The sequence below is a fragment of the Fundulus heteroclitus genome, chromosome 3 (assembly GCF_011125445.2).
Source record: "Fundulus heteroclitus isolate FHET01 chromosome 3, MU-UCD_Fhet_4.1, whole genome shotgun sequence".
Classification (NCBI taxonomy): Eukaryota; Metazoa; Chordata; class Actinopteri; order Cyprinodontiformes; family Fundulidae; genus Fundulus; species Fundulus heteroclitus.
The window spans coordinates 44,332,360-44,359,853 of NC_046363.1; the positions used below are offsets into that span (position 1 = coordinate 44,332,360).

At 38.2% G+C, this 27,494-nt stretch overlaps 2 protein-coding genes across 6 annotated transcripts in view; both read right to left on the reverse strand.

Annotated features, from left to right (window-relative positions):
• The window catches only part of LOC105924014 (C-type lectin domain family 12 member B), a 76,370-nt gene extending 48,883 nt beyond the window's left edge, over nt 1-27,487 (reverse strand). Inside the window, exons 1-9 of one of the 4 annotated variants that reach the window (XM_036135486.1) lie at nt 27,398-27,487; nt 25,462-25,527; nt 25,220-25,285; nt 24,273-24,338; nt 23,059-23,160; nt 22,484-22,804; nt 21,199-21,353; nt 20,986-21,101; nt 19,331-19,789 (exon numbers count right to left, since the gene is read on the reverse strand). In XM_036135486.1, the coding sequence (XP_035991379.1) occupies nt 19,642-19,789; nt 20,986-21,101; nt 21,199-21,353; nt 22,484-22,804; nt 23,059-23,160; nt 24,273-24,338; nt 25,220-25,285; nt 25,462-25,527; nt 27,398-27,458 (1,101 nt within the window). In that variant the 5' untranslated portion in view covers nt 27,459-27,487 and the 3' untranslated portion in view covers nt 19,331-19,641. Of the gene's footprint in view, nt 1-19,330; nt 19,790-20,985; nt 21,102-21,198; nt 21,354-22,483; nt 22,805-23,058; nt 23,161-24,272; nt 24,339-25,219; nt 25,286-25,461; nt 25,528-27,397 lie in introns of those variants that run through there. The other 3 variants (XM_036135488.1, XM_036135489.1, XM_036135487.1) reach the window with 3 other exon arrangements.
• LOC118562702 (oxidized low-density lipoprotein receptor 1-like) lies at nt 1,313-13,487 on the reverse strand. Of its 2 annotated transcripts, XM_036135485.1 has the most exons (8): nt 13,253-13,487; nt 12,650-12,748; nt 11,386-11,451; nt 10,160-10,252; nt 8,845-9,918; nt 6,217-6,371; nt 6,004-6,119; nt 1,313-1,677 (listed from the first exon to the last, which is right to left on the reverse strand). In XM_036135485.1, the coding sequence occupies exons 2-8, from the start codon at nt 12,711-12,713 to the stop codon at nt 1,530-1,532; spliced, it is 1,716 nt and encodes a 571-aa protein (XP_035991378.1). In that variant the 5' UTR covers nt 12,714-12,748; nt 13,253-13,487; the 3' UTR covers nt 1,313-1,529. The 2 variants fall into 2 exon arrangements, with proteins under 2 accessions (XP_035991378.1, XP_035991376.1); XM_036135483.1 differs by lacking the exon at nt 13,253-13,487 and having other exon boundaries at nt 12,650-12,853.
• Nucleotides 27,488-27,494: the final 7 nt, after the last annotated feature.

Below are 27,494 nucleotides of genomic sequence, written 5' to 3' on the forward strand. Positions count from 1 at the left end.
AAACTTTCCTTTTTGACAAAAATTATAACTAGTGACTCATGTTACTCTCAGCTACCTTTATAGTTTTACTGCTATAGGCTTAGGTTACTGGAGTATATCAGGATCTAATTTTCTCACTATATTGAGTTCTACTGTTCTTCAATTATGCATTATGTGTTGTCATTTCTGCTTTAACTTTCTGTTCTCTCTCTTTTCTCTTCATAGTAGGTACACCTGGTCTGGCGTTCTGTTAACTGTGACATCATCCAGAGAAGACGGCTCACCCGCTACTACCATCTAATGTAGAACAGATTACTAGATCAATGTGTGCTTCTGTGCTTTTTTGTTTCTCTTGTTGTGTCTCTGTTCTGTCTTCTGTAACCCCAGTCGGTCGAGGCAGATGACCGTTCATACTGAGCCCGGTTCTGCCGGAGGTTTTTTTTTCCCGTTAATGGGTGGTTTTTCTTCCCACTGTCGCTTCATGCTTGCTCAGTATGAGGGATTGCAGCAAAGCCATGGACAATGCAGATGACTCTTCCTGTGGCTCTACAGTTCCCCAGGAGTGAATGCTGCTTGTCGGGACTTTGATGCAATCAACTGGTTTCCTTATATAGGACATTTTTGACCAATCTGTATAATCTGACCCAATCTGTATAATATGATAGAACTTGACTTTGTAAAGTGCCTTGAGATGACATGTTGCATGATTTGGCGCTATATAAATAAAATTGAATTGAATTGAATTATAATCTCCCTAAATATTTATACTGTAATAAATTATTAATGGTAAAAGCATATTTTCATATTCTAGAAATCTCATCAAATTGACATGAGACAAACTATATATATATATATATATATATATATATATATATACATATACACATATATATATATATATATATATATATATATATATATATATATATATATATATATATATATATATATATATATATTCTGGGGCTACTCTGCATAGCCTGCATCTGGGATCTTGCCTGGTATGATAGATTTGTGCCTCTACACACACACACACACACACACACACACACACACACACACACACACACACACACACATTATTTGTACACTCTACTGATGGCAATGCTGTTCTGTTTATGACATTCACTCAATGTTTTCAGTTACTGTCAGGTGCTGCAGCAACTACCTGAAAACACCGCCTGGTCACTGGCCAGGCAGCATATTCTCATCGCTGATCTGGATGTAATAAAATTACATCCAGATGTAATAAAATTACATCCAGATCAGATCATTCCTGAGCTTAACATCATGAACAAATCCACTCAAAACATTTTTTTTTTTTTTTCAGATATTCATACAATTCTGAGATTAAATTGGTAATGTTGCACAAATCTGCAACGTTCTTCCTAAACGTCTGCTTTCATCGAGAGGTTGGGTTTATTAGAAATATGGAGAAATTATAAAGTTTACAACAGAAAGGAAAGAAAATCCTCTTTTCTGTAAATGTTCTTAATTTTCCAACATTTAAGATACAAATGTGTAAAAAGAAAAAAGAGATACAGTGTTGGCTAATTGGATCTTATCAAGGCTTTACGTTCACAGATAAAACGGTTCTCAAACAGATTTTTTCCTTGTCTCCAGTTCTCCGTGTAATTCCCCCCAGGAATCAGCAGAGCAAATGGATGTGAAGAATCAAAACCTTCTTTAATCCAGTACCTGTCAAAGGAAAACACACATTATTGAAATATTCCCACAGCTTCAGCAAATGTCAAACAAAACATTGTTCATGACACCTGCTCTAAGTCACTTTGATTCTCTAACATGTGAGAAATTTCAGGAGATTAAACCTCTTCTTGTGACTGAATAAAAAAAAATCACAATCTTTGCAGAGTAGGTTGTTTTAGCTTGCAGCTTCTGTAGCAGAGTTATTGAATGCAACTTAGTCAATGAATAAAAACTTTTAAACTGCAACAAGGAAATTTTGAAGGGAGCCTCTTTAATTAAACTTACATTTCAGTTCACTGATTATTTTATTAACTAGATTCACAACCCAAGTGGTTATGTTGCATTAAACAAAATCAATTCTTCTCTAAATTGCTAAGAGGGGTGATCACGCTTGCATTTATCAGTTTATCAGATTCCTTTCTCTTCACTGTTACAAAGTTCCTGTTGTACTAGTGTATAAATGCCACATCTTTTGGATTTACAATTGAATACAACAAAAATACCTTTATTGTCCCACAATAGGGAAATTCAGCCGTTACAGTGGCAAAAACACATAGACAGAGTTACACGCTAGATTAAATAATATGAATAAAATACGGATTGCCAAAGAAACAAATAAGGATTTGTTTCTTTGGCAATATTTACACTGTGAATGAAGAAACTATACTTATCGCTCTAAAATCTGCCCTAAGAACAAAACTTTAGCAGAATACAAGTAGAAGGTCTATGGAAACAGAACTATATGAGTAAGAAATCAATTAACTTTTATTTATATAGAAGTGACCAAAGTGCTGTATGTGAAATGTACAGTATAGAAACAGAATTAAAAACATAAAATATGTACATAAAAAGCAAGTACAAAATAAAATACAAAATATGACATTGTGCTACTGAATGTTAAAAGCCAGTCTGGATAAATCGGTTTTAAGCCTGGCCTTGAAAACGTCAAAGTCGGTAGTGGTACAACTGTCAGGAGGGAATTTGTTCCAGAGCCTGGGTCTAGTGACTGAGAAGGCCCAATCACCCCAGTTTTTGTACCAAGCTCTAGAGACTTCTAAAACCAGCTGGTTTGTTGATCTTTAAGGCCCTCATTGAGTTCCAAACACACAAGAGTTCAGACAGATATGGAATATAAGGGCTTTATAAACAAACAGCAACATTTTAAAATCTGAAGACAGTTGATTGATGACTTGAGTAACCGACAAATTGTGTTGCAATAGTCAATTCTCAAGCTTATAAAACACGTGAATAGTTGACAAAGAAGACTCCGAGGTTCTTTACAGCTGCTTTAGATTGTTGCGCAATCGCCATGGGGGAATAAAATCAGACTGTAAGTTGGAAACAACATGGGTCATGAGACTTTTACAGGCATCAGGGGACTGTTCTCACAGCAGGGGGCCACTGTATAAAAAACCCTGACCACAGACAAACGCTCTCTTTTGCCCACTTCTTAGTAGCATTGAGGAGAACACTCTCCATCGCCTGTGGATCCTCGAGGAGGGTCACATGGGGTTTGCAGACTCACAAACGTGCTCAACTGGGAATGAAGCCAAGTCTGCAGCCTATCTTCTGCGTAACCAGATGCCGTAGTAAAGAATCCCTCTACACCAAAATCAGCCTTGTGAGTTTTCTCAGCTGTTGCAGGAAAGCCACGCCAGGAAGGCCGTGCAGAGAGCCCACACTGCAACCCCCTTCACAGGCCGAGTGCAGACCACCAGGGCTGTGTAGGCGCATCCCAGTTCAGGGTTAACGACGAGTTTCCTTCAAGCTAGCCGCCTGCACGCAGCTCAGATAACCAGCTTTACCTTGGAGTAATTCACTGCAACCGGACGCCACAACTAGAGACTCGCAGAGGTTTGACAGAGAAATGAACAGAGAAAGTTTAGAATGGTTTACTTAATGTGTTTTCACTGTGCTTTTAATGCCTGACCGAGTTATAGGCAAGCTTCCGCTAGCATTCTGAAAACCAAGCTTTGCTGATGTGGTTCAAGTGTGTTTTTACGGTTATAACAAACTTTATTTCAATAAGGGTTTTATACACCGATGTGATATTAATGTTCGTGTTTTCCAGTCCGCTCATTATGACCAAAATGCTCTTAAAAAGTCTTTTAAAATTAGCGCCGAATGTTCACTAGCATAGCACTATTAGCTTCCCTGGTCACATTAGTGCTACCACTGAGTCAACGCAACTACGGTTTGTTTTAAACATAGTGCTTGTTTTTGTTTCACTCCGCCATTGTTCATTAGATCTATGAGCATTATTACAGAATTAATATGGAAGATTGATGTCAATTTAATGGTGCTCGTGTAACGTTAGGATTAATCTCAAGCTAATGTAAACATCGGCCACAGGAAGCGTCCCGGCATGTCATTGCCGATCGCTTGTTATTGACTTGGTGGTTTGATCCTAAGTTTACAATTCAAGCCTTCATCATTATTCTGATCATGGGATTCAACTATTTTGTCTTTTTGTTTCTCTTCTGTGTACATAGTTTCTTAGCTTCTTTTTATCTTTATTTTGCTTAGTAGTTTTAGTTTAGTTTCACTAGACTGGTAGAGAGGATTTGTTGATTGAAAAATAGGATTAATTCAGACAAACAGCAATATATAGTGATGTTCTCTGGATGTTAATTTTATTTCTGTTAATAAATTCTTATACTTGAAGAGAAGTTGTCACTCATTTATTCTAAATGTGTGCAGAGTTCGCTGTTAAAAGATCGCCAGTGCTCGAAACTTTCCTTTCTTTTTTTTTTTTTTCTTTTTTTTCTTTTTTTTTTTTTTTCCTTTTTTTTCTCTCTTCTTTTATTTTTCTTTCTTTTTTTCTCTTCTTTTTTTTTCTTCTCTTATAGAATGTATTTGATGAGTGTGAGTACTGCCCCCCCCTTTTTTTTAGTGTGTGGGTAAGAGTGTATGCATGTGGGGGCACTGGGGTGGGAATGTGTGACTGTATACCTGGCTTACTGTTTGTAATTTTGTCAGGTTGAGTTTGGACTGCTCCCTTTCCTTCTACATCTCAGGCCTGCACTAAGTGTGGGTCTCTGGGCTCATGGCTGGATCCACTCCGGCATAGCTGACTTCTGGCGGAGCACGAGGGCTCACTACCACAGCTCCTGAGGACCTCGGCACTGCGGCCGCTGGGAGGCTTCCGGAGGCTCCTCTCTGCTCCTCCCTGGGAGGGGGTAGCCAGCTATTCCTGTGTTGGTCCCTCCTGGGGACCTTTGCTTTGTGGGTCCTTTCGGGCACCTAGGGTTCTGGTTTCCCTGTTGTCCGCCTCGACGCTCTGGGGGCATGGGTCTTTGGCTCGTTACAACCACTTTTGAGCATTTTACTTATGGATAATTCTTACATACACAAGTGCACTCTTGCAAACAGCCACAGGTGCTTGGATTCAGGTGCTTTCAGATTCCCTTCTATAAAAATAAAAAAAACTTCCAATAGCTTTAGTTGTAACTTTATATATCCTATATTAAATAATAGTATTTTTCAGTGATGGTATCAGGGCATTGGTTGTTTTGTATCTGTAATGCATTATTGGTTTGTCTTTATGTTATTTTTATATATATCTTTGCAAGTGTAGAAGCAGACTCCGAAGATGTTATATTGCTCTCTCCTTTTCCTCTCTAGGTTTCACCTATTTTCCCTTTTAGCATGTTGTTTCCTCTTTTTCTCTTCTTTTTTTTCCTTTACCTTCCCTTTTTTGTGTCAATTGAGCATGACATAGTCCCAGAATAAACTTGGACAAAGCTTTTTACATATACAAATCAAGAGAAGCACTACGGCGAAAGCAGAAACTTTCCTTTCAACTATTATATCAGCTGTTTGGGCTGATATTCACCGGACAATACCTAACAGACCGAGAGTTATTTATTAAACATTAAATAACATAAAATAGTGCTTAATGGCACGAAAATATTTAGAAGGTAGAAAATTAAAATCAGAACAGGCATATTCACCAATTTTGCTCTAACCACATATTAATGTCTAAAAGCTGGCAGTTTAGGTTTATATTTGGAAACACAGAGAGATACATCAGGATATCATCCGCATAGCAGTGGAATACTAGGTTGTGCCTGGCTATAATAGATCCCAGTGGCTGCATGTATAGTGAGAGCAACAATAGCCCGAGGACGGAGCTTGAAGGAACTAAGCAAAAAACAAAGGTTAGAGTGGAGGAAATGTATCAACATACTGATTAAGAAAAAAGAAAAATTATTAAATTCACGTGGTTTATCGAGCAACTTGTTTTTAGTTGCCATATTTAAAGTTTTTTGATAATTACGGACAGGAAACAAGGAGATTCCAGTATTTTTCTCTTACTTCAGAGTATCGATGCGTCCATCAACCCAAGTCCAGTTGTTGTGAATGTCTCGTAACCCCAACCAGTATCCATGATGCTCGTCATAGTAGTACCTAGAGTGATTACTTAAAAATTTCTGTAAATCATGAAAGAGCAAATCATGAGAACCTTTTAAACATCACTACATAATGCCATTTGGAAACTTGCAATGGTGATGTTGGTGTGAAGCTCACCTGTTCTTCCAGACTGTCAATAACGACCAGATCTGCTTTCTGGTTTTGGCAATACTGTCGACTTTGTTCCCAAGTCTTCCATGGAGCCGGTTCAAAATAAAACAGGTAGCATCTGTCCTTGAACACCATCCAACCCTCCAGACATGGCTTACACTCTGTGTTGATGAAATATGATCAAATCATATGATTTGTCTCTAATTTTACAACTATAAACTTAGTTTACAGGTTTATCCAACGTCACTGCTTAGCCTCACAACCAATGGAGTGATTCATCGTTGATCAATCATTTGCTGTTGCGCATGCTGATTAGTGCTATGGATCCTACACTATAGGGTGAGGGCCTCAAACTTCAGTTCTTGAGGATCAGTAGTCGCGTTTCCATTGACCAACAAATTGCACAAATTGTAATTCCGAAAATAAATTTGTTCAATGGAAACACAATTTCAAAAATGCTACTGTTTGATAAAAGGTTTTTGGGCTAGGAGGAGGTGGTTTGTCAGCCATATCGAAATTGAAATATTTCGCAAAACTAGAATGGAAACAGTTTTTTCGCATCACACAAGTCACATGATCAACACCCAGATGTTACTGCTGGTGAAAAAGACAAAGAAGATGATAGAGAGTAGTAGCAGGATGATGGCTCGGCATGTTTTGATTCATGAGGAGACGGCGTATTTTTTTACATTTAGTTCGTGACAGGGGTATTACCAACATACTAGATTCAAAACAGCAAAGAGATGTGAGCATTTACCAAGACCTTGTGGCGACCATGAAGAAAGCAGGGTTCCACAAGCTGTGGCAAATCTTACGTTCAAAATGGAAAACTCTGAAACAGAAATACCTGATGGAGAACAAACGCCTCAGCAAAAGTGCCGCCAGTGGAAAAAATAAAGTTTGTTTCAAATACTTCTCCCTCATGGACAAGGTACTCACATGAAACATATTAACTTATGATTTTAATTGCATTTCTTATTCAGTGGAAACGCTGCAATTGCGAAAATGTGTTTTATCGAAATTAGCAGAATATCGACAATTTTTTGCGCACATTTGTAATGAAAATGTAAGTAGTGTCTCACTTGACTCAAATAACTAGGTCATTAGCTGGACTCTGTAGAACATGTTGGCATGCTGAGGATGTAACTCAACCCTTTGATACTGGTGAGGTGGACCATGGACACATCTGAAAGTAGGACACCAGCCCTGGAGGACTGGAGTGTGAGGCGCCTGCTGCAGAGCAAATAAGCAAGAATCTATGCTACTGGGAATCAACAAAGAGCAGTCTGATGTAATTCAGTACTGCACTACAAAGCAATAGGTTTCCAAATCTAGGGTGCTTTGTGATTTACACACTCCAATAAACTTCCTAAAGATATTCAACCCACTCCCACTGAAAAACGTGTAATATAGACGTTGGTCCACAGGGGGAGACATAGTATTGTCAAAAGTTTGGCTCTTCAAAATGTAAAGAATTGCAGATCCTGTCTCTAAGTGTTGCCTTTCCCTCTATAAATACGGTGAATGGGTTGAGAGTAATTGGAACTAGACCTGCTTTTACTCAATCTACACACAGTAGAACACATGACTCTGAACCCTTCGGCAAAACTAATAAATGAAAAGTTGTCTGCCTTCCCTGAATGAAGATTATGAATATATTATGCATACATTTTGCTAGAGATGTCAGCAAAATGCATAAAACTGCAGATTTTTGCTAAAATGTTGTTTTCATATGTCCCGGAATCTCGCTGCCTTCGGTGATGTATGTAGGAAACGTCACTTTTTCACGTCTTTCTGAAAAACTCTTTGGCAAAACTAATATAGGAAAGCTTATCTATCTTTCCGGAATGAAGATTATGAAAATAATATTCATACTTCTCGCTAGAAATGTAATCAAAATGCATAAAAACACAGTTGTTTTGCTTAAATTATTTTTCCACTGGCAACGGCAGCCAGGTTCTTTTTTTGTTTGTTTGTTTGTTTTTTTGCTGGGAAAAACGTAATAATCACGTGACCTGGTTGCAAGCCAGTGGATAGGCCAAATAAAATGTAAACCTGATCGGTATTGAAGAGCCAAATTGTACTACATCTCCCCCTGCGGACCAACGTGGATATTGTACGTTTTTCAGTGAGACTGGGTTGAGATATTACTCTACAAGTGGACCTGAGATAACATGTTCACTCCTCTACTCTCCACCTATCAGCCAACATCAAGACTAGCTACCAGCCACCTGAGCAGAAAGCACATAGTAGGAACACATAAGTTAATTAATGCCACAGACACCAAACTTTTCTTTAAGGGAACCAGTGACAGGCCAATTCAAATACTTGATCAATTAAATGAATCCAGTTTAAAGTTGAACTACCTGCTAAATTTGTTTAGCCCTGATTACATGATTTAAAGCCCAGTAAATTGACTCCAACAGAAAAAAATTTAAACCAGATTACAGATTGTGGACTTCAGGCAAGTGAACCTTACTCTGACCCTTCAGTTGGTGGGAAATAATTAACATTGTATAATTTAAAATACTCAAATTCTCTTCTGTACGATCAAAAACATTGTTAAAAATAAAGCCTTTAGCTATTTGGTACAAAGCCATCTAGCACACGTTTATGTCATGGTAGAAAACTTACTCTTATTAGGACAAAAATCCTTTACTGGAAAGTTATCATATGTCAGGATGACTTCCAGAGTCCAGTTGAGTTTTTCTTTTTCTCTGCTCAGCTCTGCAGCTTGATTCTCTGGGATTTGGGTCTTTTCCATCAGCCGCTTATTCTCCTCAGTTAAGTTTCTCTTTTCCATAAGAAGTTTCTCAGTTTGATTTGTTAGGTTTCTGTTTTCCAGGATCAAATGCTGATTTTCAGCTGTGAGGTTATTGATGCTTGAGTTCTGTTGGTTGATAGTTGCTTCCTGTTGATTGATTGTTGCTTCCTGTTGGTTGATAGTTGCTTCCTGTTGATTGATTGTTGCTTCCTGTTGGTTGACAGTTGCTTCCTGTCGGTTGACAGTTGCTTCCTGTTGGATGATAGTTGCTTTCTGTTGGTTGACAGTTGCTTCCTGTTGATTGATTGTTGCTTCCTGTTGGTTGATAGTTGCTTCCTGTCGGTTGACAGTTGCTTCCTGTTGTTTGATAGTTGCTTCCTGTCGGTTGATAGTTGCTTCCTGTTGGATGATAGTTGCTTCCTGTTGGTTGATAGTTGCTTCCTGTTGGTTGACAGTTGCTTCCTGTCGGTTGACAGTTGCTTCCTGTTGGATGATAGTTGCTTTCTGTTGGTTGACAGTGGCTTCCTGTTGTTTGATAGTTGCTTCCTGTCGGTTGATAGTTGCTTCCTGTTGGATGATAGTTGCTTTCTGTTGGTTGACAGTTGCTTCCTGTTGGTTGATAGTTGCTTTCTGTTGGTTGATAGTTGCTTCCTGTTGGTTGATGGTTGCTTCCTGTTGGATGATAGTTGCTTTCTGTTGGTTGACAGTGGCTTCCTGTTGTTTGATAGTTGCTTCCTGTCGGTTGATAGTTGCTTCCTGTTGGATGATAGTTGCTTTCTGTTGGTTGACAGTTGCTTCCTGTTGGTTGATAGTTGCTTTCTGTTGGTTGATAGTTGCTTCCTGTTGGTTGATTGTTGCTTTCTGTTGGTTGATAGTTGCTTCCTGTTGGTTGATGGTTGCTTTCTGCTCATTGATGGTTGCTTTATGTTTGTTCACCGCTATGGCTGTGGATAAAATTAGGAGAGGATATTAGCTATTCAATAAATACATACCTGTTGGTTTTATAAGATTTTTTTTTACATTTCCTTCTTCTAATTAGTTTGTCTCAGATGTTCAGTTTTCATTGGATTTTCATCTTTGAAGCAGTTTTTGCAACTGAAAGTTGTGTTTAGGACTAACTTCTCCATCCTTTCCAATTTAAGCCACTATTACCTGTTTAAGAATTATGTTAAAAAGGAAACTCACTGTTGACCAAGATGACCACCACCACCAGGAGAAAAATGATCCCCAGACACACCAGCAACAGAGTGAGGCGAGACTTCACGGCTGCTGGAAAATCTGTTTAGAGTCGGAACAGGCACCCACATCATTCATCAACATTGTGGACGGCGATATTGGAAAGTCAGTTATGTCAATATGACACGACTTTTAGTTTTTTAGATGAAGTTTGAAATTATAAGACAGTTTTCTTCTTGAATATGACACGAGAACTGTGTATTTAGCACAAAAAAGTGTAGGAAGCTGCTTTTTTGTAGCTCTTAAATTCATTTTGTTGTTTACTTCAGGTCTCTATGAGTGCAGAAAAAGTGAACGCAATCTCTTCAGGTGCTGTTTGGATGTCTTTATATACTGTGTGGGTCATATTTTTCAATCCATTCAGTTTTCTTTTCTATTAAAGCTTTTTGAACAATTATGACACACTAATCACACTAATCACATGCAACTTGTTCGTTTCACCTTCCTCGCTGCTTAATAAATGGTTACATGATAATAAAATGTCAGTGTTTAAATCTTCTCTATTTTGCATCTGTTTTTCACAGAATATCTTAACTTTGCACTTTTATGAATATCAAGGGGGGAGGCTTAGTAATAGTAATAGTAATAATAGTAATAATAGTGATAGTAGGGTAGTGCCAATAGCAATGGGTGTGGTTACGTTGTCTTCAGGTAATGTTGACTATAGACACTCAGACGCCTGTGCGTTTGTTTGCTTCAGTTTGTTTGCTGTGTTTAGCAAGCACAGATATGCTCTTGGTATGTATCTACGTTTTACTTATTTTTCTAAATTAATAAGAGGAGAACGATTTAAATTTCTTTGATTTAGCATTTATTTCTGGATTCATAAAATAGTTTACATAAGAATGTATTTAAATATGAATAGTTAGATTTCTGAGTTAAGGTAAACATTTTACCTTATTGTGATTCTTAAATGAGTTTGCAGAAACAAGCATTGGAATTTATTGTATTTAAATGTGTTTGTAGTCAAAGGTTAGCAATCTATCGCTCATGAAGAAACAAGAAAGAAAACAAAGAAACAAAAATAAATGGAGCTGTACGCCGTCCTCTGTTGACTGCCAGGCCATTCTGAGTGTAGTAGGAATGTCAAACTCATAAAATCAAAAAGAGTTCATGAACTTTGGGCTCATTCTGCTGTTGGTCAGAAATGTTTAAATTACTCATTTAAAACCTACTTGGTCCTGCAGTCACAGCATCTTTCTGCCTCACCTCAGGATAAATGGTCAGCTCTTCATCTGGCTCTAAACAGGAACACAAGATCAGGAACTGATGAGTGGCAGCTCATGTAATAAAAGTCATAAAGATAATTTTCTTTGTCAGTGGGAACAAACACAAACCTCACTAATGGTGTAGCATCAGTGTCTCTAATTGGACTTATGATAGTATAGTGGAAACATTAGGTGAGCAGGATTATAGCAATATTAGTGCAGTTATAGCTCTGATTGTAGCAAACAGTAATTGTCCTGGACAATCTGAACCAGCTAATAACTATAATTATCATGTGCCAGCAGGATTTCTGAAAACTCGCTCATTTCACAATCTACCATCGGCGATGTCCTCCACCAGCTACCATTGTTCCGCAAAAAGAAGCATCTTTACACAACTATTTATGGACATGTTTGATTGTCTCCACCACAGGAATCATCAAATCTGACGAGTTAGGAATTAATCTGCTGATCCAGCACCATTTTATTCTCTAAAAGAATGAAAAGGTCTAATAAATAATTTACATGCATTTTTTGCTCCTCAGTGCACAGAACGATGTGCATTTACAAGCATTTACTGTTTGTGACAGAAACAAACAAATATTTACCATTTATATCTGACTGAGTTTTTTTCCATTGATATTGAGGAGTGTAACGTTATTGTATGATACCAACTGTGATTACATTTATTTGTACAGGTTTAAATCATAAAAGCTCAATCACAGTAGAAAAACATCGGTGTGATGCTTCTTGAGTAAAATAAAACTGAATTGAGTTATACGTCAGTGTATTTGGGTGAGTTTTAGGGCTTTGTGGTTTGTTATTGTCGGTTGAAAAAGTTTGTGTCGCTGCCAACATTTTCATAGCAGGTCAAAAGTTTACATTGATTTCCGCACACAACTTCATTCAATGTTCATTTTTAAACACCCAAGCTGTGCTTTAAACGTTGTGCTACATTTTTTTTTTTTGTGTGTAGGTATACATGAGGCTCCAGGATTTATTTTTGCCTTTATGGGTGCAGAAATATCCAGAAAGTCGCAGTAACTGAGCAGAACTGCGTGTTTTCCAAAGTATGTTTAGTATCTGGCATTTATTCAGGATTTCTGTGTTTTTGACCGTGCAAAAGAACAAACGTCTGACCGCTGACCGGATGCCAATATTAGGGTTAAGAGAAAATGTATAATTTATCTAAATGTAGCGCCATCACATTGGAAAAAAGTTAGGAGTCGCTTACCTGTTTCAGGTAGAGCCCTATTTTGCAAAACCAGACATAAACGATCGATTTCTTCCTCTTTCATTGCTCAAGCTCACAGTCAGTCCTGCAACAATATTGCTGCTTCAATGCAGAAGAAAATACCAGATTAAACTGATGCTAAATTTTATAAGACGTGACCAGAAAAAAAAATGATATCACATTTCCTCTCCGGGAACAACAGGTTCCTCTTTATGGCCTTCTGTTGAAATAAAGGCAAAAGTCTGGCAACAAACTTCCGCTTTTAGCTAAAAGTAAATCCAGTGTCAATGAGGGTCTTATGGACTCTTTTCAGTTTAAGATCTTTGGGTTTTGAAACCCACATTTTAAAAACCTGTGTAGTGGATGGTGTTGAAAGTCAACATAAAAGACATCAATAACAGGATAACTAATTGTCTACGGCTAACTCTGTTAAATAAGAAACAGTTATGAGAATTCTTTTCTCATTGCTGACAATAGACAATAATATTTGATTTTATTTAAGGCGATACCAAAAGGATTAGCAGTTTTATCATAAAGCAATTATGCTAAAGTTTCAGATCTAGCAGGATTAACACATCCCTTTCCAACAAAATAAAATCTGACATGTTTGATTTAGCACGACACTGGATAAGACAACGGGACGTCGGCGGGTGAATGGGCAGGTGGAAGTAGATGAAGGTGTGCGGTGAGATCCCTGGGGTATGTCCAGTTCAAGATCTGAGGAGGGAAACAAGAGTTGAGTTCTTCTGAGAACCTCACGGGAAGATGAGCCAAAGGACTGGAATCCAGAGAACGTTGGAGCAACTCACCGGGAGATTTCTTCCTGTCAGAGAAAAGCATGAGAGGTAAGCTTATAGTTTAAGAAACAAGAGGTAGGAGGAGGTCTGATTACCTAATTGAGCGCAAAAAAGAAACGTTCTGTTGTCTCCCTCAGGGAATCCACTTCTAATGACCCTGGAGGATCAACTGTGCCACCATGCCTGCCTGATGTCACTCTGTGGAGAGGGAGGTATAAGCACATACAGCCTGCCTACAGCTCCCTGGATAAAACACTGAATACTTAAAATCGGCTGCTAAATTTATTGTTGAGCAGGTAAATAGAAATTAAAAAGATAATTTCTTTGTGATTTTAGTGTACACAGACAGACAGATATACTTTGGCCAGCGAGTATTTTTGACTTTACAAGTTCGTCCTGCATGAAAACATGTTTGTACACCCCTGATCCAGAGAGAATATGGAAAGAGGAACCGTCACAGATGCTGTTCTCTGTATGGCCTAAAGTTGTGAAATGTCAGAGAAAAGACAGAAAGCTTTTCTGCTGGCTAAAAATAGCTGCGGAGAAGTCCCAAGTCAGATTACAATATTGTGTTTGTCTCTCTTGTGCCAGAATAAGGAGTTCTCTATACTCAATATACAGTGTTTATGAGCCTACTATGGTGGAGGTAGTTAAATGCATCAGGTGTAGCATTTTTAAATATAATTCACAGAGATTATGCATCACTGCTGGCCGTCTTATCTGAAAATATATAGAAACAAAACTGAGTTCAACAGATCTTTGACATTAAGTAATTTGGTTTTAGTAGAACTTATGACCTGACACAAAAAAACTAAAAAAATACACTAAGTTAAAATGTGTGGACTCACCTTCTTATTCAAGGGTTTGTCTTCATTTTTATTACTACCTCTGGAAACTCCATGATAGGTGGAAAACCATTTCAGGGAACTGACCCCATGAAGCTCATTGAAAGAAGGCCGAGAGTAAATTGTGTTCCTTGCTGGATAGATTTTTTTTTTAAACAAGAGAGTTAAATTATTGTGAATGCGTCTCTTTAGAGGAATGGAGACTTGGAGTTGAGTTCACATTTTCTACACAATACATGTACTCTGAGCCACTGGTATGAGTGTACATCAGTAATATCCAATCTGCAATCAAAGGAGAAGGGACCCACATGTCAGCAGCTCCAAAACAGTGACAGCCCACCAACCTCCCATCCTATAGGTCAAGTCGGGTTTATTTGTATAGCACATTGCAGTAGTTCAAAGTGCTTTACATCATGAAAACATAAAATCACATTAAAACATTCACTGGTTGTGAGACCAGTAATAAACATTAAATTGTATCAGGTGAGAACATTAATACTCATTAACATATTGGTCAGTGTTCCTGTTATTATGGCTGAAAGCAGCTCTAAACAGGAGGTTTTCAGTCTGGATTTAAAGGAACTCACAGTTTCTGCTGATCTGTGGTGTAAACACAATTCTCCCTGCATGATCAGCAGTCTCTTATGAGCTTTGGAGCAGGGGTATACACCACCCAGGGTGGCTTTTTAGATAATTTTACGGCTGTAATATAGAAGCTTCCAAACAAAAAGTTTGCAGATGTGTGCATCACCCAAACAAAACTAAACAGCTGGAGAAAAGAATGAATTTCCTTATCAGAACAGGCAATTATGGAGCATTCAGCATATTCTTAATTGTTTTAAGTTTTGAACCTCCAAATTAGTATCTTAAAAAATCTATAATGATGAATAAAACACTTCTCCGTCTGATAATGTCCACCTGTGTAAAAGCAATAATGTCATTCATATAACTGCAGTGCTGAGTTATCACAAGTCATGACAACAGGACACAGAAACCAAGTCTGCACTCACATCACAATCAGATATAAATGCACTATCATTGTGTTCTGTATGCAGACAGACTTATAATGGATCATTTAAGAGGTCTTGGTGTGACACAGTGCTTTGAAGGAGCTGTAAGTGAGACATTTACTATAAAAGCAACCCAAATCATTCTCACTTGTCAGAGTAAAGGTCTGGCACCCCCTGCAGGTCTACGAGCTCATTCCACTCGTGGCATGGCCGCATCCTGGGCACTTCAGGGTATATCTTTGGAGGACGTATGTGATGCTGCCAGCAGGGCAACTCCTCACACCTTCACTAGGTTCTATGGGCTGGATGTCACGGCACCAACTCTGGCTCACACAGTTCTGAGTGTGGGATCCACACTTAGTGAACTGCAGGATGCATCTTTTGGTCTTCGAGTAAGCTTATCTGGCAATACGGGAGTCGCCATATCCCATAGTGAGATACCGAAACGAATGTTGAAAGAGAACTTTAGGGTAAGGAATTATCCCCGGTTCCCTGAAACATGAGTGAGGTATCTCACCAGATCACCCTCCTAGCCTGGAGCGATGAAGAGGTGTGCTTAAAAGACTGAAGATCGCTTGCATGACGTCAGGCATTTATACTGGGAGGAAGCACCTCCTCCCGGAGCTGACGTCACTTCTGCTGGCCAATCAGGACTGGCATAATGTAATAGAGCTTCTGGGGAACAGGCGCTGGTGTTGTGTCCCATAGTGAGATACCTCACTCATGTTTCAGAGAACGGGGGGTTAATTCCTTAGCCTAAAGTTTTCCTAACCCCAACCCTAACCCATATGTTAAGGCCGTTTTAATGGCGGCTGCTATATTTCTGTCTGGAAAACTTTTATTTAAAATTCTAAGAAATATAGACCAACAGCCTGTTCAAAAGTCAGCAATAACATTAATAATAACACAAAGTGCCAGGGGGTACAAAAGTCAGTATTTATAGGGGCTTTTTAAGGAGATGAATCTTCTTTCCTGTGTCGTTATACTACCTGTTGCATGTAAACCAGATGTTCTGATGAACAAAATATGATGTGCAGCATCAACTGGCAAATATCTAAGTTACATAATTTTTAAAGGAATAAATGTCATATTACTTGATACTTTTATATCCATGGGTTGGCCAAGGGTTCTGTTTCATATATAATCGTGTCAGGTCCTGTGAGCCACACATCAGTGTATCGCTTACCGTTACACTTTTCACATGTCACAAGTTTCTCTTTGCTGTTTTGAAGTTCCCGTTAAAATATAATCCTGTTTGTAATGTTATACCTTCAGCTGTTTTACACATTAGAATTTAACTTCACACAGTTAGCATGTCTGTAACTGATATTCACAAGCCCATGGCACAGATTCTACTCCAGACACCCAATGGTTGTTGGGAAGCCTTCACTCAGATGCCAAAGGAGAACCAATACCACTTTGTTTATATATGAGTGTTAAAGGTATACTATGCAACCGGGGTTGATTTTCCAGCAAGGCTCCCCCCAGAGGGCGAAAGTAAAAGTGCACTGTCGTAAAGATGCTCAGCTGTTCTGGTTTCTCCATCAAGCCAGGCGCGGTTGTTTTGAGCTTAGCAGACAGGCGAACGCAACGAAAAGTGGAAAAAACGGCAGTACAAACAATGACTAACACAGTGAAGGTATGAACATCAAGCTTCCCGCAGCGCTATCTTGGCGAGGCGGCCGCCGCCGCCGCCTCGCCAATTTTATTATTATTATTATTATTATTATTTATTTTTTTTTTTTTTTATGTTGGCGAGACGCTACTGCCACCGCCTCGCCGCGGCCGCCGCTGTAGCGTCTCGCCAACATAAAAAAAATAAAAAATAAAAAATAAAATAATAATAATAATAATAATAAAACTCGATATGCTTGCATGTTTATTTGACGTTAACACGCGGTTCTTTGTTGTTGCTTTCGCGCGTGCATATAGTGAATGGCAGGGCAAAAACACATGTAGTTCTCGCCGTAAAGCGAGACTTCTGTGAGTGTGGGCCGTGAGCTCTTGCAATTGCAAGTGCGGTATTTCCCCCACAGACCACCAGGGCGGCTGAGAAAACCTTTGTTCGACCTGAAATGACTCATTTAATCATCCAAAACGGTATGGAACACATTAATTAACTGAAAAATGTTGCATAGTATGCCTTTAAGTTAGACGGAAGGCTCTCTTGACAGCAATGAAGTAGATCCATGCCTATATGGGTAAATGAGCAATTTGATATATATTTGCTTGCACATTATTAAAAAAATGTTAAAAGCCCACCTCACAAATCAAGGTGCAAAGGGTAACATGAGAGTCTAGGAGTCTTTCATGCAAATGGGGCTACGATTTAGCCAAATTCAAAAACTAGACACATATGGCAAAAAGCATTCCCTCTACAACCTAAATAATGGAAATTAGATGTTGTAACCATTTTTATGGCAACAGGTGTATAACATGAAGCACCAGGCATGCAGAATGTTTCTACAGTTTTTTTTTTTAGATAATGGGTCGCTCTCAGGAGCTCAGAGAACTATGTTGGGGTTTTGTTAGAGAAGGCCGCCAGTAAAAGTTCCTCACTCCTTAAATATTCCACCGTCAGTTCTCCACCGTAACTGCATACTTTACACTATTAATTTAATTAAAATGTAAAGAATTCTATATTTAAATGTTGCATTTCTCTTTATAAATATGGGTGATGGATACAGAGTAAATGGTTCTGCTTTGGCTCCTTTACACAGTAAAACACGTGACACTGAAACCTTTGGCGGAAATAATAAAAGAATTATTGTCTACCTTGCCTAAACAGATATTATAAATATAATATACATGCCTTTCGCTTTTTCAATGAGACTCAGAGGTTGGTTGAGAGAATATTTGGGAGCAAACAGCATCATGAAGTCCAAGGAACACACAAACAGGTCAGGGATAAAGTTGTGGACAAGGTCAAAGCAGTTTAGGCTATAAAAAGATTTCCTAAGCTTTGAACATCTCACAGAGAATTGTTCATTCCATCTTCTGGAAATGGAAAGAGTAACAGCTGTAAACCAAGACAAGGTCGTCCACCACAGATGACTATCAGTTGTGCACAAATGGTCATTATGGAAGAGTGGCAAGAAGAAAGTCATTGTTAAAAGAAAACAGTAAAAGTCCCGTTTGCAGTTTTCCAGAATCCGTGTTGGAGACACAGCAAACATGTGGAAGAAGGCAGCTTTGGTCAGACGTGACAAAAAATGAACTTTTTGGCCAAAATGCAAAATGATGTGTGGCCCAATCCAGAATCTGTGACAAGATCTGAAACCTGCTGATCACAAACATTCTCCACCTGATCTGACTGAGCCTGAGCTGTTTTCCAAAGGAGAACGTGCAGAAATATCAATCACTAGAAGCTGGTAGAGACAAACCCCAGAAAACCTGCAACTGAAATTGCAGCAAAACGTGGTTCCACAAATTATTGAATCAGGGGGGCTCAAAACTTTTGCACTATTCACTTTTGTGTTTTTTAATTTGAAATATAAATAAATAAATAAATAATGCATAAATTTCTATGTCACAAATGTATACCACTTTGTGTTGGCCTTTCACATAAAATTTCAATAGAATATATTTAGGTTTGTGGTCGTAATGTGGCTTGGAAAGGTTCAAGGGGTATGAATACTTTTGCAAGCCACTGTATATGTATAATATGCATACATATGTAACCCCCTTTATTTTGTTTGATCCAGCAGGCTGACATAACAACAGGCACATTCTGGCTCTCTGTATTTATTCTAACAAGAGATAATTAAACAAGTAGATGTTAGCAGCTCCAGCAGCATCTGACCCATTACTTTACTTAAAATACAATAAATAACTCTAAACAACCTACAGAGTCATGGCTTCAAGCAAACAGATGCAAAACATGGCAAAATTAAATATAAAACAATGTACATAATTAAATTAGTCTAAAATATATTTTAAAAGATAATAGTTGCAAAGAAAACAGAGCTACACATAAGACAGCAAAAGAAAAAGGGGAGGAGCTGACTGTTACTGGTTGCTATGGTAACCACCAACTGGCAAGCATAACATAAAAAACTTATATAGCAATAAAAGTCAGGAAAAAATTACTTTTTGACTAAATAGAATGAATTCAAAGAATAAACAAACCAGTCCTGACAAACTTCACGTCAATAATAATGTTAAAATAACATGGTTTTGTCAGAAATATGGAGGAATCTGCATAACTGAGAATTTTCACAGGCATATGCAGAAACTATAAAATGTAAAACAGAAAGGAAACACATATGTTTTCTGTAAATGCTTTGATATTTAAATATTAATGATAAAACACAAAGACAAGAGGATGCAGGCAGTATTAGTTAATTCAATATTACCAAGGCTTTACATTCACAGATAAAACGGTCCAGGAACCCATTTCTTTGTTGGTGCCAGTTCTCCGTGTAATTCCTCTCAGGGATCAGATGAGCAAATGAATGTGGAGAACTGAAACCTTCCTTAATCCAGTACCTTTGAAAGGAAAACACACACATTAGTCAAACAATCAGCCACTTTGGCATCATGAATTCATTAAAAGGGCTGGTTGAACGCATATAGACAATACTTTTGATTTCATAATTTCATTTCAGTTAAAATAGAAATATAAACAATGCACAGTAACCTGAAGGTAGAACCCTTAGGCCCAGTTTATACAGTTCATCTACTTTAATGTGTTGTGGGGAAACTGACATCTAGTGGCAGGATGCCGTTACTACACAGTGTAAAAAACCTTTTGAGGCTGAGTTTTAGCCACTTTATACACTTTAAAAGGATATATTCCTCTACTTCATGACATGATATGCTTTTTTTGGCTCTTGAGGGCCAGATAAATTGCCTAGACGGGCCGGATTCGGCCTTGAGTTTGACATGTATGCTCTAACTTGTGAGAATATTTTGCAGATTAAATCCCTTCTAGTAACTGAATAAAATAAACCTACTTTGCAGGATAGGTTGTTTTAACTTAACTTGCAGCTTCTGCAACTTGCAGAGTTGTTGAATGCAACTCAGTCATGTAATAAAAACTATTAAACTGCAGTAAGAAAATCTTGCAGGAAGCCTTTTTTATAAAACTTACATTTCAGTCAACAACTTGTTTTATTTACTTGGTTCACAACCTAAGTGGTTCGGTTGTGTTCAACAAAATTAACTCTCCTCTAAATTGCTAAGGAGGGGGGTGGGGTCATGTTTGCATTTATTAGTTTATTAGATTAATTTCTCTCCACTGTTATCAACTTCCTGCTGCAGTGGTGCATAAATGCCACAATGTGTGGAATTAAATTGGACAGAAATACCTTTAGTGTCCCACAATGGGGAAATTCAGCCGTTACAATAGCAAAAGACGCAGACAGAGTTACAAAGATAAAGAAGTCTCAAGTTAAAATGCATAAAGATAATTATATTTAGCAATATTTGCACTGTGAATAAAGAAACAATATTTACTGCTCTAATATCTGCCCTACGAACAAAACTTCAGCAGAACACAAGTAGAAAGGCTACGGAAACAGAACTATATGAATAAGAAAGAAGAGAGAAAAGTATTAAATCTACATTATGTTTGTGGAGCAACCTGGTTTTAGTTGCTCTATTAAAGTTTAAACATGCTGATAGAACGTTTTTGATAATTATGAACAGGAACAAAAGGATAGATTCCAGTATTTTTCTCTTACTTCAGAGTATCGATGCGTCCATCAACCCAGGTCCAGTTGTTGTCAACGTGTCGTAACCCCAACCAGTATCCATGATACACGTCATAGTAGTAACTGGAGTGATTACTTATGAATTCCTGTAAATCACGACACAGCAAATCATGAAAAACTTTTAAATGTCACTACATGATGCCATTTGGAAACTTGTAGTGGTGATGTTGGTGTGAAGCTCACCTGTTCTTCCAGACTGTCAATAACGACCAGATCTGCTTTCTGGTTTTGGCAATACTGTCGACTTTCTTCCCAAGTCTTCCATGGAGCCAGTTCAAAATAAAACAGGTAGCATCTGTCCTTGAACACCATCCAACCATCCAGACATGGCTTACACTCTGTGTTGATAAAGTATGATTGAGATAATATGAAATCATATGATTTTTATCTAATTCTACAACCATAAACTTACAAAACAGAAAAAAAAATTGGATGTCCTTTAAGTAAAAAAACTGGTGGAGTTGCAGGATCCCAATAACAGACGTTTTCACGCCACTGACTGTGGTTTCAGGTGAGCCGAGCCTGGTACAGCTGCCATAAAGTGTTAGGATGACAATTAAGCTACGTGGACAAAGATGATGGGTTCACTCAGCTAGCTCTGAAAGTTAGGAAGAGGAAGAAACACACTGAGGGAATCTCTAAAGAGATGAAGGTTTCTGAAGGAAAGCATATTGGGGAAAAAAGATGGGAGGCCAAATGTCTTACCCTGATGACCAACCAATCTAGTATGTGATGGGGAACAAAGATTTTAATGGGTTTTGCATCTGCTGGAGCTTCACCACAGAGCTATCTGAGCTGCAAAAACAAGTTTGCCATCACCTTTAAGTCATCTGGTGTGGCTAGCATTTGCCCGACGTCCCTACTTAGCCTCACAACATCTTCATTGATTCATCAATCATGGGCTGTTGATTGGTGCCATGGATGCTAAACTTTAGGGCAGGGGCCTCAAACTTCAGGCCTTGAGGATCTCACTTGAATCAAATAACTAGGTCATTAGCTGGACTCTGTAGAACATGTTGGCATGGTGAGGATGTAACTCAATCCTTTGATACTGGTGAGGTGGACCATGGACACATCTGAAAGTAGGACACCAGCCATGGAGGACTGGAGTTTGAGGCGCCTGCTGCTGACCAAATAAACAAGAATCTATGCTATTGGGAATCAACAAAGAGCAGTCTGATGTAATTTAATAACAAACTACATAGCCATAGGTTTCCAAGTGTAGGGTGCTTTGTGATTTACAGACCAGTAAAATGTCTCCAACAGAAACATTTTTAAACCAGATTACAGATTGTGGACTTCAGGCAAGTGAACCTTACTCTGACCCTTCAGTTGGTTGGATATAATTAATATTGTATAATTTAAAATACTCCAATTCTCCTCTGTATCATGAATAAAAATAAAGTCTTTAGCTATTTGGTATGAAGCCATCAAGCATAAGTTTATGTCATCATGGTAAAAAACTTACTCTTATTGGGACAAAGGTCTTTTACTGGAAAGTTATCATATGTCAGGATGACTTCCAGAGTCCAGTTGAGTTTTACTTTTTCTCTGCTCAGCTCTGCAGCTTCGTTCTCCAGAATTTGGGTCTTTTCCATCAGCTGCTCATTCTCCTCAGTTAGGTTTCTGTTTTCCACAATCAAGTGCTGATTTTCAGCTGTGAGGTTATTGATGCTTGAGTTCTGTTGGTTGACCGTTGCTTCCAGTTTGTTGATTGTTGCTCCGAGTTTGTTGATTGTTGCTTCCTGTTGGTTGATCGTTGCTCCCTGCTTGTTCATCGCCTTGGTTACTGTGCATAAAATAAAATATAATAGCTATTCAGGTAATGCATACCTACTGGTGTTATAAGATTATAAGATGTTACTTTTTCTCCATTTATTTTATCTGTTTTGTCCCAGATGTTCAGTTTTCATTGGATTTTCATCTTTGAAATTGTTTTTTTGCAACTAAAAGCTGTGATTGAAGACTAACCATGCCGACCTTTTCTTATTTAAGACACTGTGTTAATTGTTATTTAAGAAGTATGTGAAAAAGGAGACTCACTGTTGACCAAGAGGACCACCACTACCACCACCAGCAGGAGAAAAAGTATCCCCAGACATACAAGGAACACAGTGATGCAAGAATTCACAGCTGCTGGAACTTCTGTTTAGAGTCAGAACATTATTAATCAACATTGGGGACGGAGATATTGGAGATAACAAAACCTTTAACTTTGATTTAAAGAAGACATCGTGAATATAAGATTAGAACTGCATTGTCAGCACCAGCAAGAGTTTAGTAAACACAGCAGAACATAATGAACATAATTCTTTTGATTTTCCTTAAGAGGGACATATCATGCAAAATCCACTTTTTTAGCCCATAAATACATTTTGTTGCATACTTGCATTCTCTATAAATGCAGAAATATTTATATCTTTGGACACATAAGACAAATATGGAGATATTTGACCATAATTTGCCATGTATGGAAGAAACCAAATAAGGCAGATCAGGACTAACACCCCATACCAGCGGCTAAACACAGTGATGGAAGGCTGAATTGAATTTAACTAAACTGAATATTTTGAGTCCCATGTGAAGCAGCTGAAGCTTTGTCCAAACAAGGTCATGCAAACATTGATGCAATGTTGAATAGAGAAGAATGACCAAAAGTTCCTCGACATTAATATTAGACATTGAAACATTGTGTCTGCTAAAGTCTGTACCCAAAGTCCTTAACCTTCAGGGTGCAGTTTTAGTTTTTCACATACAGCTTGTTCGTTTCAGCTTCCACGTGTCAGATGCACAGGCGTGTATAGATCTGTGGTGTTTTTGTTTCCTTCCTTTCCTCCAGCAGGGTGCGGCTGGCAGGCAGCAGCCACCAAGGGTTCCTCGTCATCCATAATATCCACCTCTCCATAAATCAACCATCTAGTCACTCACATCACATGGCTGCTAGTCTGTGCTCACTCCTGTTTTCTTCCTGTCTTACAGTCAGTGACCAGAGCCCTTCCCGGTCCTCCTCTCATTTCAGTAAAACTAATAAACCGTATTTATTTTCCCATTCATCGTTGAAACAGAATGTGGCACCAGTCTGAGTTAATGCTATTGTTTAAGATTCATGTTTCTGGACACTTGAGGCTTAACTTAAATGACTCGAACACCAGATCAGTTTTATTGCTGTTTGTCCTGCTTAGTAAAAGTCCAGAACGACTTTCTTTTTACCCCATTTTAGCTGAAATGTTAGTATTTTGCATGTTTAACTAACTTACTTGGTACCGTAGCCACAGGCTCTTCAGTTCTCCTTTCAGGTTTTGTGTCCAGGTGGTCATTTTCTTCTGAATTAAAAAAATATATATATAACATTTGTGAAATAATTAAACATAAATAAATATATATGTGACAAAGATTTGACCAATCCATGAAGGTTAAGATGGTCTGTATAAGTGTTACATATGTGCTCTTCTCAATCACTGCATCACAGTTGAGTATCAATTGTTTTAGTTCATTCTCAGCAAACAAACAAAAAATGAATCCTGAAATCACCAGAGGTCGGTCCCAAGAGGAAGTTGTGCTGGTGAAGATTCAGTCATCCAGGTCCAGGTCATTCCAAAAAAGTTAAAAAAAAAAAAAAAACAACTGGACTTGGTTGGGCAGCACTATAAAGCTTGGAGCTCCACATTATTCCAGACATTTTGAATTGAGAAAGCTTTCTGGATGGGAAGCCAAATGTCTTTAAACTTTGGAAAAAAAAGTCCAGTTGTTTTGTTTTTTAACTTTTTTTGGAATTAATGAAGTTTTATTAAATCAACTGATCTTAGGTTTGGGCTTCCTTTCTCTCAGTCTCCACATATTATATGAAGAAGAAGAGTAAAATGTCCAAAACCTCTGGTGTGAAGTTCTGGCATTGATTGTAACAATGGCGGTGCCCTACAACTGCGGTAAGGGGACCTCTCAGTTCCTCGGAGTCCTGCTAATCACCTAATTATTTGATTCAGACACGACATCTGAACGTTGTAGGACCGACATCGGTCCTCGAGGAATGGACTTTGACACCTGTGATCTAGTGTAGTATATCTACTGCATGCTCAGTGGTGAAATGTGATTTGTTTTCAGACTGTAAGTAAAGCATTTGAAACTAAAATCAAAAGGAGTTCATGAACTTTAAGCTCACGCTCCTGTTGGTCAGAGATGTTTCAATGAATAATTGAGAACCTACTTGGTCCCGCAGTCACAGCAACTTTCTGCTTCACCTCAGAATAAATGATCAGCTCTTCATTTGGCTCTAAACAGGAAAACAAGATGAGGAAGGCAGCTCATGCAATAAAAGTCATAAAGATAACTTACTTTGTCAGTGGGATCAAACACAAACCTCACTAATGGTGGGGCATCAGCATCACTAGTTTGACTTCTTAGTCTTCTTGTTGTTAATAAAGTATATTGCTGATTCATAAGACTTACTTGGTACAGTAGAAACACATTCTTCAGGTTTTTCTCCAGGTTTAGTTGTTATGTCTCCTTTTTTCTCTGTTTAGAATAAAGAATAGCTTTAAGAAGTCTGTATACACTCATCATGTACAGGTATGACTGTTGTTTGGCCTTTAATGATTAGTTTGGTGCTTTCTAGAGATAAATGACCAAATTAATGTACATTGTAAAATATAACCTGATTTGATTGCACAAGTTTGGTCTTACTCCATATCCACAGAGGCTGCTACAGGTTTGACCTTTAGGTTTTAGTTTGAAATAAGACAACGTTTGTTAACTTCTTGTTAAGAGCCTGGATACATCTCTCGTAAAATATTTCATATTCAGGTGAAACAGTTATTGAGCTATTTGGCCACAATTACAAGATGTTTGCGTGGAGAAGTCAAGCTGAAATGTCTAAAATACATCCAACATACTGTCTGTAACACGTGGTGCTGATGGTGGTAGCATCATACTGAGGAGCTTTTTTCACTGACTGTGGCGCTGGAGCAATGCACCAGATGGATTGAATGATGATGGACGACTGCTTTCATCTTCAGCTTTATGTAAAATCTACAGATATTTAAAACTTGGACACAACTAGTTGTTCCAGCAAGATAATGATCCTAAACACAAATGCAAACGTGGCCTTCGACACCATCAACCCAGACATCCTGCAGCAGAAGCTCACCCAGATCACAGCACTGGCCTCCACCTGTCAGGAAGGTCTGAAGATCCAGGTCAACACAAAGATCACTTGCACCAATCTAACCACATCTTCCTTTTTTGCTAAAATGTATACATACATTATATATAATATTTCTATAAATTCTATTTCTATGTTGTTGTTTTCTATATACATTGTTTTCACAGATAGAAATCAGTGCTTCACAAAGACTGCCAGGATCCCCAATGTTTTATAATAATGCTGTCTCTAGTTTTATCTATGTGTGTCTGTGTTTTATAAAAAAAAAAAAAAATGTGTTCTGGATTTCTGTTCCTTCAGAAATCAGTTTCTGCTAGACGTCTCTCCCTTTAATAATTTCCCTTCTCCTTGATTACTTTCACCTGCCGTCCTGCCTTTCTTCCTTGTTTTCTACAGCATGTTTCTCTCCTGTGTTGTCCGATCCTTAGTTGCGTCACCACGGGTTTGCTCCCTGGTCCGCGTCTAAAGCCTCTCCACAATTTTTGACTAAAATACACAAATCAACTCATAGCAAATACAGTAAAAAAATCAATTTAAAACTTAAGGGTAAGCACATTTGAACAAGAAAACCTTTAGGTGCTTTTTAAATTAGTCCAAACCCTCAAATGAATCTAAAACCAAATAATCGTAATGGGGATTATGAGTTGATTTCGGGTTGAAGACCTCAGATTAATTAAAAACCTGTGAACTGGACACACCTTAGTCCTCCATGTGGCTAAACCCATTTAGTCCTGGCCTGCGGTCTTTTCCCGCATGTCTTCCTCCTCTCTCAGCTCCTCTTTCCTGTAAGCCTACTTTCAATAAAGGGCTACTAGTGCCACAAAAAATAATGCTTTAAAGCCCAGTGTGTGTAAGTAGACCATTCAGTTTAACTGAAATCTACTAATTCTGCCAGAAGAGTGCTCAAATTTTCATCCCGTGAAGATTAATTAATATCCCCTCTTTTGCTCAAAATCATATTCAGTCATTTGGATTTATTTTTGCTTTATGGGTGTAGAATTAACCAAAAAGGTGCAATGTGTGGCCACATCTGCATGTTTTCCAAAGCATCTTTAGTATCTGGCATTTATTCTGGATGTCTGTGTTTTTGGCTGTGCAATAACAGTTTTAGGTGCAAAAGAACCAACACATGCCAAATCCCATCTCTGCTGACTGGATGCTAATAGAGAGAATTCAAACCCAGCCCCATTAAACTGGGGGAAAAGAAAAACACGAGTCACGTACCTTTTTCAGTTAGAGCCTTATTTTGGAAAACCAGAGTTGAATAAGTGATTTCTTCCTCCATTTTTTAAATACACAGTCAGTCCCGCAGCAATGTCGC